Source organism: Sinocyclocheilus rhinocerous, unplaced genomic scaffold, assembly GCF_001515625.1.
Source record: "Sinocyclocheilus rhinocerous isolate Xijiao unplaced genomic scaffold, SAMN03320098_v1.1 scaffold1069, whole genome shotgun sequence".
NCBI lineage: Eukaryota > Metazoa > Chordata > Actinopteri > Cypriniformes > Cyprinidae > Sinocyclocheilus > Sinocyclocheilus rhinocerous.
In genome coordinates, this window is record NW_015635541.1 from 100,818 (window position 1) to 111,535 (window position 10,718).

At 36.8% G+C, this 10,718-nt stretch overlaps 2 protein-coding genes across 3 annotated transcripts in view; one reads left to right on the plus strand and one right to left on the minus strand.

The window, feature by feature from the left end:
* cpeb3 (cytoplasmic polyadenylation element binding protein 3) overlaps positions 1-8,193 on the minus strand; it is a 39,130-nt gene extending 30,937 nt beyond the window's left edge. Inside the window, exons 1-2 of the mRNA XM_016561745.1 lie at positions 8,115-8,193; positions 4,551-5,251 (exon numbers count right to left, since the gene is read on the minus strand). Of these exons, the coding sequence (XP_016417231.1) occupies positions 4,551-5,251; positions 8,115-8,154 (741 nt within the window). The 5' untranslated portion in view covers positions 8,155-8,193. The remainder of the gene's footprint in view (positions 1-4,550; positions 5,252-8,114) is intronic.
* Positions 8,194-8,296: 103 nt separating this feature from the next.
* The window catches only part of marchf5 (membrane-associated ring finger (C3HC4) 5), a 35,962-nt gene continuing 33,540 nt past the window's right edge, over positions 8,297-10,718 (plus strand). For both annotated transcript variants that reach the window (XM_016561702.1, XM_016561701.1), the window contains exon 1: positions 8,297-8,640. In XM_016561702.1, coding sequence (XP_016417188.1) covers positions 8,597-8,640 — 44 coding nt within the window. In that variant the 5' untranslated portion in view covers positions 8,297-8,596. The remainder of the gene's footprint in view (positions 8,641-10,718) is intronic.

Here is a 10,718-nt window from a genome sequence, read left to right on the forward strand (position 1 = left end):
ATAACACTGTTCTAGTGGTTTTTGGATATTTTAATAAAAAAATCTTACATATTGTGCCTTTAACGCCGACAATTATTTTATCGATTACTATTATTATTATTATTATTATTATGAAAGTCCGTTGCTCACTGGCTCTGAATATACATACAGACAAACCATGGGTCACAGGAGGGGTGGGATGTTGATCAGTACTGGCTTGGGATGAGTACGTGTCTCAACCAATGTGAGCATTTTGGGTGGGCCTAAGACTGCAGCAGCGCTCACATGAATGCTCCCGATCAAATTATTTAGGCTAAGCATCAACATTCACAAACCACTGTCCACTGTTATTTTTAACAGAAAAGAATGCAACGTGCTCTTAATCACGACTTCATAAGTAGGAAATAGGAAGTTTCCGATAGCACGTGAAGACAGAAGAGAAGCGCTCTCGCTCAGCACAGTGGAGAGCATCGTTTTGTTAACTTTGTGGTTTATTATTTTGAGTCGTTTGGGACGTGGTAACACACGGCCCTCTCTCACAATATATTGCTTTACAGATCTATCACTCTTGCTGCTCAGAAATGTTCCCGCAACGTATCATGGAGCACGTTAGCGCTCATACTCACTGATCTATAACTGAACCGCGCTCTGGCCCACCTCTTCCAACCGAGCCAGGGATGGCTAAACGAACCACGCCCGAGCGCGGCATGGAGCGATCACACTAGTCAAACGAACTGGGCTTTGGGGGTCAAACGCGCTAGGGCACGGTTAAGATTGCCTAGTATGAGTACACTCTTATTCTCCCGCATAAATGAGTGTCTACACACCCGCACCTGCACTCGCCCATCAAGTGTTGTCCCGCGCCGCACTCTGCTGCGTTAGGATAGTGCAGGTCTCTAAGGTTCCTGTTATAATGTTATGATGGAGGCTCTGGACTCTGAGCATACCTTGTTTTTCTATAAACTATAAAATATGTTTCTATAAAAACGTTAATGCCCTGGCAGTGGCAAATAGCTTTGGTTTTATTCACTTTAGGTACTTCTTGTATTGTGTACTGTTTCCAGTTGTTGAGATGTATTGTTTCTTATTATTTTTATTGTCTCTTATTGCTCATTTTCTAATATTTATTGTCTTTTTATTATATTGTTTCTATGCCCTTCTACTAGGGTTGGGTAAAAAAAACATCGATATCTCGATTATAATCGATTCTCATTTTTACTAAATGATATCGATTCTTAAATCCCAAGAATCAATTAGTCTAGCCTGTATTTTTTAATGACAGCCACCATTTAAATGTTTATATTTAAAAAAAAATGAAATTGAAGTAAAAATATTATGTAATTGTAACTTTTATTATAAAAACTTAATTAAGTGTAATTTAAGCAGTTGTATAGTCAAAAAAATCGGTCAGTTTTAACCTTCAATATTATATTAATGTAGTACCAACTGACTCTCATGTATATTTTACAGCATTAGAGTGACCATAAACTCATTAGTCAACTAGAAAAATAAACTGTAGAGAGGAGCATTTTTCTAAATATATGCACCATATAATATATTCATTATAACTTTTACTGTTCTTCAATGTTTAATTTATATATTTTTCTTCTACCCCATCTTTTCAAGAGAAAGAATCTCACTGTACTGAAGAAGTACAGATGACAAAGATCTTGAATCTTTATAAAAGCAACTTTATTTCCAGACGGAACTGATGAGTTTAGTCAGCTTTTGCCATTTTTTGGTCAGAATGAACAGACTGTCAGTTTGTAGCAAATGTTTATATTCAAAGTATATGAACACACATTAAAGGGTTCATGTGATGTTGCTAAAAAGAACATTATTTTGTGTATTTGGTGTAATGAAATGTAAAAATCACTCAGGGCAACAACAACATTATAAATTTTTTTTATCAGAATTTCAAACGCGTGCTGTGCCGCATGACTACTGATCATCATCTCTACCTCAATGTTTCTCCTGCCCCTCTCACTGTCAAACACTAATCACGTGAGATGACTGCATGCAATCAAACAAGTTAAAGACAATGAGCAAGAGAATAAAGGAAGAGTGAGCCGGTGAAAGTGTGGATGAAAATGGCAGTGGGCAGAGGCCAACCGAGGGAAGCACATTGTTTGCACATCGAGCCCATTGTCGTGCAAATGGCTGAGCATTTGAAAAGCGATATTTCCCCTCTCAGGTTCCAGATAAAAATCTGCCCTAAAAAAACTCAGGGCAACAACAACATTATAAATTTTTTTTATCAGAATTTCAAACGCGTGCTGTGCCGCATGACTACTGATCATCATCTCTACCTCAATGTTTCTCCTGCCCTCTCACTGTCAAACACTAATCACGTGAGATGACTGCATGCAATCAAACAAGTTAAAGACAATGAGCAAGAGAATAAAGGAAGAGTGAGCCGGTGAAAGTGTGGATGAAAATGGCAGTGGGCAGAGGCCAACCGAGGGAAGCACATTGTTTGCACATCGAGCCCATTGTCACGCAACTGGCTGAGCATTCAAAAAGCGATATTTCCCCTCTCAGGTTCCAGATAAAAATCTGCTCACTTTGTGAAAATCATGAGCAATCAAAATGCTGAGCTCTTCACTTCAGTCACTATCAGACACGAGCCACACATATTTCAGCATTAAACAGCACACACACATGCCACATCTTGTATTGTGGCAGTCTGTTTGCATACCTTATATATTTTACCTACTAAACTAAAAACTACATATGTTCCTAAAACTGTGGTCTGTCAAATACTTTAAATAAGTTTATTGGTTATATTTTTTAGTGTGCTTTATTTACTTTGCATTAACTTTAATGGAAAAGCTCTTGGTTTGTTTTTAATGAGGGTATTGTATGCATCGCAGACATTCACGTAATGATGACAAAACTGATCTACAATATCGGGAAACTGACAGCATTGTGGGCAAAAGTGCAGGACATCAGACTTAAAATAACACTTTTCATGTGAAAAACATTAGTGGTCAGCTAATACGTGTTTTTCAATGCCCGAGGTTGAGTGGAATTGTCATATTTGTGTTGCAATTTAATTAAGAACACCAAGGTGTACATCCAAGCAAATCAATACACAAAATTTACACTAATATTTTTGAAATCAGACATTTAAGATGAACCTCACATGCTCAAAGCCAGTTTTAGTGAGACAAAATCAAGCCTTTCATAGGCAAAAGCTGCATTCTAAAAATAAATGCAAATAAAATTTTTACTCTTTTAATTGCTTCTCATGCTCAGTATTTTTGTTACAAACTTAAAATTCAGTTCACTTAGTTTCATTAACATTAGTGCAATTTAAATAAACTCTTTATCTGTGTGCATGACTCATCAAAAAAAAAAAAAGTAAAATAAAATAAAAAATTCATAAGCATAATGATTCCGGCCAATTATGTCAAAAACATTCTATCAAATACAGCAGAATCCAATAATGCTTCCACAATCTTAAGAATTAAGAAATTTGCTTTGTTGAAACAAAAATATCAATGTCCTCTATCTGAGAATATCACTGTGTCAACAGTATGCAATAATGTTTCAGTTCATGACAGCCAGAGCAGGCCCCGCCCCCTCACCCAACAAGCACCAATCAGATTCGGGTGGTGTTCCCTTTAAACGCCCCCAAAGGAGCTGCAGGAGAGCCTCTGATGGGAATTTGAACCCTTCCACCTTACAATGAAATGTATAGAAACAGTTGGAAAATAATTCAAAACAACTAGAGATATCAGAATAATAGGTATTTCTGTGAATTATAAGTATATACAATTTTGAGTCTCATCTGTAGAAATTTGTTCACACGGTCATATCCTTCAATACAGAGAAATACATAACAGATATCAGAATAATATGCATCTCTGAATTATATGTATATATAAAGTTTTGAGTGTCATCTGTAGAAATTTGGTCACACAGTCATATCCTTCAATACATAAAAAAAATAAAAATAAAACGACATTCATGTGAAAATTACAATGTTTTATTTTGAATATATTAGAACTGTTTTTGATGTATTATTATAATGTAACATGTCTATAAATTGTTTTATGATAAATTACGTGAATAAATTGTTTTATGACCAATATGATACATTATGTATAAATACAAATGTCTGTATTTTATGAATACTTTGATGGATTATTATCACTTTATTCACAAATTTCTATAACAATTATAGGCTATATAAAAAAATTAAATAAAAATATCAATAAAAATGTTATTCCTAATTCTATGTTTCTGAGTTTTATGTATATACAATGTATTACGTTTTATTATGTATAACTGTTTTCAATGTATTATTTTAATGTAGCATGTCTATAAATTACGTTTTATGATAAATTACGTCTATAAATGTTTTATGACCATTATGATACATTTTGTATAAATACAGATGTCTGTATTTTATGGATGCTTTGATGCATTAACCTCACTATATTCACACATTTCTATAACAATTATAGGCTATATAAAAAATAAATTAAAAATGTTATTCCCAATTCTACATGTTTCTGACTTTTATGTATAAACAATGTTTTATATAGGCTACTGACTAATCTCACCTGAAATGGCAGCATGTTGTTGCTGTTGTCGGTTCTGAAGGGCTCCGGAGGCTCTGAGATCATCCAGGGTTTCTGCAGGGCTCCTGGTCTCTGGTATTTCGGGGGCGCGATGACATTGCTCGGGAAGGGCTTCTTCGTCGGGGAGATGGGGTTGAGCGGAGACGGGACGCCGAGCCCGAGCGCTCTCCGCGGGTCTCTGCCGCTCCAGGGGTTCGCCGCGGAGCTCCACACCGCGTTCTGATGGTTATTCCAGGCGGACGAAGAAGCGGACGACGCGGACACTTTATTGATGAGCGTCTGGTGGCTGTAGGGGTTCCTCTGGTTCACACTCAGCGGAGACCTTCTCATCTGCGGGGAAAAATTACCCCCGAAAGCCGGGTTGACGTGATGGGGAAAGTTTTGAAAAAGCATCGTCCCGTTTACCGGCGGAATCCCTTGGAAAAAGCCTTCGTCTACGGCGTTGGTGGACCAAGTGCTGCCGAACGACGGCGACAGAGAGGAATCCTGAGGGAAACCCAAACCCGGTAACACCGGAGACTCCATGGCGACCCGCTCGTTGTGACCGACGTGGTTCTGCTCGTCCAGCACCGGAGGCTCGGAGGGGGTCGGGGTGGATGGAGGCTCTGTATTTGACGGCTCTTGGTGCTGGTGAGGCTGAGCTTTGCTTTTGTCCATCAGTAAATCATCCTGCATGTTTTGAGCTGAAACACAGATGACCAGTTATTATTGATCACAGCGATCGGGGCTGGGGTTTTTATTATTAATGAGCCCCTGATCAGCTATCAGGATCTGTCTCAACTCCGGTTTTACCCCCCTCGCAACACGAATAAAGAAGAGAAAAGCTCGGAGGTCACCGATATTCACCAATTTTCGCCACGTCTCGTTTTTCTCTCACCGGAACTCCAGACAGAAATGAGAAACTGATTCTTGTTCCTGTTTTTTTCTTCTCACAAGCCCCGCCCCTTAATTTGCATACGTCAATAAATACAGCTGCGTCCTTCAGCGAGGTTAAAACACGCAAAGAGGTTTGCACAGTTTACTTTTAAGCGTGTAGTCATTTGTTTACAGTCATCGTAAGACTTCGCGACGTTGAATTTTGACGAATGACAGCTACTTAGCTAAATACAAACGTGCAAAAAGTTTCTTGTAGTTTTACAGCTAATAATTAATAATAATTTAATATAATTTTATTATATTAAAATTAATAATAATTTTTCTGGTTCAGTGCATTACGGAATACATGCTGATATTTCAGGTGACTTCATCCCTAATGTGCAATAACTTTTGTGCGTTGGCATCGTGTCAAACGATAGTTTGTTGTGTATTTATGATGTCTACATGTTTATTCGTACAAATGTATCAATTTATTGTAATATATGTTGTGCAAATTATTGTGCATCTTATTTATTTTGTGTATTCATACAATCAGTAAAGTACATATCTAGCTATCTAGTAAGAAAGAACATGTACAGTTCTAAGCTCAAGTTTGTAAACTATATGTTCAGACATTTTGACTTGGATGGTGTACAACAGACCGTGGCACAGCTCAGCAACTAGGTTATATTTGCTGCAGGATCTTGGGTTACACCCAGCAATGCTGCACAAAACATCTACGCAGCAGAAATCCCTAAAGCTTTTTATTTTTTTCACTTCATGGCTTTTAGCCACTTAATATCGAGACATATCCGAGACACATCTCTATTTTGCAGCCTTTAGGGAATTATGTCTCATATATTGTTTACCAATTTTGTGAAGGGTTAAGCCTACCATTTCTTATGCAAAAAAGATCGAGCGAAAAGATATTTTTAACCTAAATGCAAAAAAGTAGGCTACATCAATTTCTACATACCTCTTGAGGGTTTCTACGATGCCAAATATATTCCCATGAAAAACAGGCCGAGAATGCGACAGTTTCAGCGAGCCTGACGGATTTATGAACTCTACCTTTAATCAAATTTGAATCAGAATAGACGATCGTAACAAGATGAAGAGCGTTTCTGCCAAATATTCCGTCCGTTAATCCTCGTTTTGCTGCATTAGAGCTGCATATTCAAGGTCATTATAGAACTCATCACTTCAGAGCACGCGTTGACCATCTAAAAGACAGTAAATAATATTGCTGTATACCGGCACATCACATGCATGTATATTATAATGCATTTCTAAAATGCACCGGGTTATTGGAAAGGGAAAGAAATCAAATCCAACACTTTAATCCGCTGCACACAACTCAGAGTAGCTATTATTAAACACACATAACATGCATCTGATGGGTTGACTTTTTTTTCTCTTGCTTTCTTTTTTTCCCGCTGTACATGAATCAGACTTTACCTTATCGTTCACCTTTTGGGATTCTGTAAATAAGGCTATTTCTGTTTGTCTCGCCTGGGTTTTGATATGACAGATGAGCTGCCCTTCTGCAGTCGCCTCAACAGCTGATTGACTGCGGCGCATGGCTGATGCACTGAGGGATTGTGGGAATTGTAGTTTTTCGGTCAATACAGCCATCAAACGCACTATATGACGCGTTGTAAAGCTTATAATATAACATGCAAATCACAGTTTAACCCTTTAGCATACAGTGACAGTCCCAATATATTATGGTCCAGATGGTGTGGCATTTAAATTAGGTAGGCTACTAAATATAAAAATATTAAAGACACAATTTTTAAATAAAATATGATTTTATTTAGCAAAGTATAGCACCCTTATGATAGAAGAAATATTACCTGACATAACAGAACTTTGATATGCAACAAAATTATGATATAGGAGGTGCGCAGTGATATGATGAACAGGTTTTGCGTCATAGATGTTGATATATTGTGGATTTTAACACGTTAAAACGCTGCACTGAACAATAAGAAGCTAGGACAAGACCTATCCATTTTATAACCCAATATTAAGCCAGGTTTAGTCGCAGTGACAATGTTTAAATGCACAACAAAATGACCTTTAACTGATGAAAGAATAAAGTTTAAAGCATTCACATGACTTAGGCATATAGGCTAATTGGTAAACAATTGCACTATATCAAATATCAAGATAATATCAAAATAAATATGCAAATCTGCTACATGGCTCCATATTCACTGCTCCTGTCATAATGGAAATTCATTTATGAAATAATTAACTTAAATTATAGCTCTAAGATATCTATTCATTGACTAATACTAATAAATAAGTTAATATAAAATACAGAAAATATTATAAAATACTAAAAGTGATTGAAATTGACCAATGTGGGTCAAATTTGGGGCATTTTCCTATAGAAGAATAGTAGAGTTAATTTTACAGAGAATAGCAGAAGATGCTTGTCACTTCAAGTCTCATATGCATCAATGAACTCAATAAAAGACAAATTAACAAAAGAAATGATCAAAATCATAACACATCAGCAATAAACAAACACCATATAATTACCTAACCATATGCCATATGAAAAGGGAAATGAATGAAGCCCTCACTCATGCTATTACTATTTCCTGGATGCTATGCCATGTTAAATAAACTATGCATTCTAATCATTTATAGATTGTACTGAAATATGTTGTCTCTCCTTACCACAGTACGAGGTATTCTGGAGCCAAATATGTATCTTCATGTTGCTCCAGCAGGCGTAGTCCCTCTTGCTCTAGGCTGCCTGCCTCTGCTAGAACATAAATTTTTATATTTTTGACTACATGACATGAAGACTACACGTCCCATAGTGCATCTGTGCTCTCGCGAGAGTCAAGTTAATGCTCGCACAAGCGCGTTGTTGCGTCCGCTCGCGTTTTCTCACGCGCAGTCAATGGAGTCGCTGCGTGTTTCTGGAATTACTGACATTTATGAATATTCATTAATAGATCGGGTTATAATAATCAATCTCAATGGTTTATAATCAGATTTCAGCCGTTGTTTAATGACAGTAAGACGCTCATATGCGTTTAGCACGGCGTTAAGATTCCCTGCGGCCTGACGATTAAATCTCTATTATTGAAATATTTAAATATTGCCATAATTTAGTTTTCAGTCATTAATTAAGTGTGTGGACTCATGTAAATATGGCAGAAGAGGGAGCGGTTGTGATGCAGCAGATTGTGGACAGGTGAGTGAAAGAAATGCAATGTAAACAAACGGCTAATGTCAGCTACATATCAACCTGTCGGTAAAGAGACATTTGTGGACTTTTATATAGTTAGAAATATTCTTAAACATATATATAAATATTCTTAAAGAACAATAGAGTAGCTAATGAGTGATTGTTTGCAGGTTTAGAGCGTTTCTGCTCTTACATAGAGATGCTAAGTCTGTTACTTACATGATGTGACGTCTATGGCGAGGGGGCGTGACCTTCATTTGGCCTTTAATTTAGTTTTGATTCAGTCTTGCTCTTTTGATTATATACTTTTTAGATCTTTAAGGTCGTTTATGTTTAACAGCTCCTGTTCTAAAGATCCATCTATTTTTTTAACGTCTGATAACACTTATTTGTGTCACCGATGTGCAGAACTGACACAACCATAAGACGTCAACAACAGAATATGCAGTATTGATATTATTAATACGCGTAACGAGTTATTAGTATTATTATTTTTAATATTGGTTTATTATAATTAATTAAGTATTTATATTAATTCCTACTTATAGAAATGTTTATTATTTGAGATGTGAAGTTGATAATTGTCCTTTTAGGAGTGGGATAACTTCTGGTTATGAGTAATAAATGTAATTCCTGATTCCTAAGCATTTTTAGTTATCTTAGCATGCGTCACGTGAGTGCATATGTTACTGGCTTCATCAAGTTTACATGGTCAATACAGGAGTTAAAAAACAGTCAGTTTTAAGACTTCATAATATGTTCGTTACATTACCATTTTTGTTTGTTTTACAAACTGTGTAACAAATTGAAATGATTTCTTGTGTTAATCAACACTATGACAGCTTAACTCGTATTGACCCCAGAATATTCCTTTAGTAAAACAACTTAAGTCATAAGAGGCTTGATTGCCTGTTTGATCTGACTTGCACACCTGCTCAGGTCAGCCGATGATTTGGGAAAGGTTCATGGTAGGGCTGCACGATAAATCGCATGCGATATTTAACGCGCATCTTGTCAGAAAGCCGGTTCTGTAATCAGCGGTAAATCTCCATCACGTGCGTGCTTTCACATTGAGCAGCATTAACTACACAGAGCCGTTGTTCACTGACGAGCTGCGCAAAACCACGTTCATATTCGCGCGATTTTTTGATTCGGCCCGAATCAGTTTTTAAAGCATTTTTGAAAAATCCCTCACTCTGCCTTTAATGCTGCTCAATGTGAAAGCACGCACGTGATGGAGATTTACCGCTGATTACAGAACCGGCTTTCTGACAAGATGCGCGTTAAATATCGCATGCGATTTATCGTGCAGCCCTAGTTCATGGTAAAACCTTTGCCACATGACTTGCGTGATGTTGGTCTTAAGTATTATGAGCTTTTACTTTTAATGAACCCAGCAAAAAGGACAATGTGTCCTGGAGACATTTATAATGACACTGTTGTGGTCAGTTTTTTCAGATTGACCCTCAGGGGTCATAAATAAGCACTATTGAATATTCCATGTAATTGCAGATTTTCTATATATAGGATCATTTTTTGGTAAATGACATGGACAAGTTCTCATTTCAGTAATTATTCATTGGGTCACTGCGTGGGGTCGAGCTGTTTGGTGTCCTGACCTTGTCCATGTTTTTCCACGCAGGCTGTCCTGTTTGCCAGAGGGCCAGCACTTGCAAAATAAACTAGACTGCACTGGCCTGTTGATGGGACACAATTGAGCAGATCTGTCCTTCCAGTCCAATAAAAGACAGCTAAACTTTCATATGTTAGTATATATACATTTTAAAAGGGGTTTTTTTTTTTGGAAAGAAATTAATACTTTTATTCAGCAAGGAAGTATTCAATTAATCTAAAATGACAGTAAATTTTTTTTTACAAGATTTCTACTTAAATAAATGCTGTTCTTTAAAGGGGTCATATGATGCTTTTTTAAAGATCATTATTTTGTGTATTTGGTGTAACAGAATATGTTGACATGCTTTAATGTTCAAAAAACACATTATTTTTCAAATACTGTACATTATTGTAGGTCCTCTATGCCCCGCCTCTCTCAAACGCTTCGTTTTCTACAAAGCCCCCTCCTT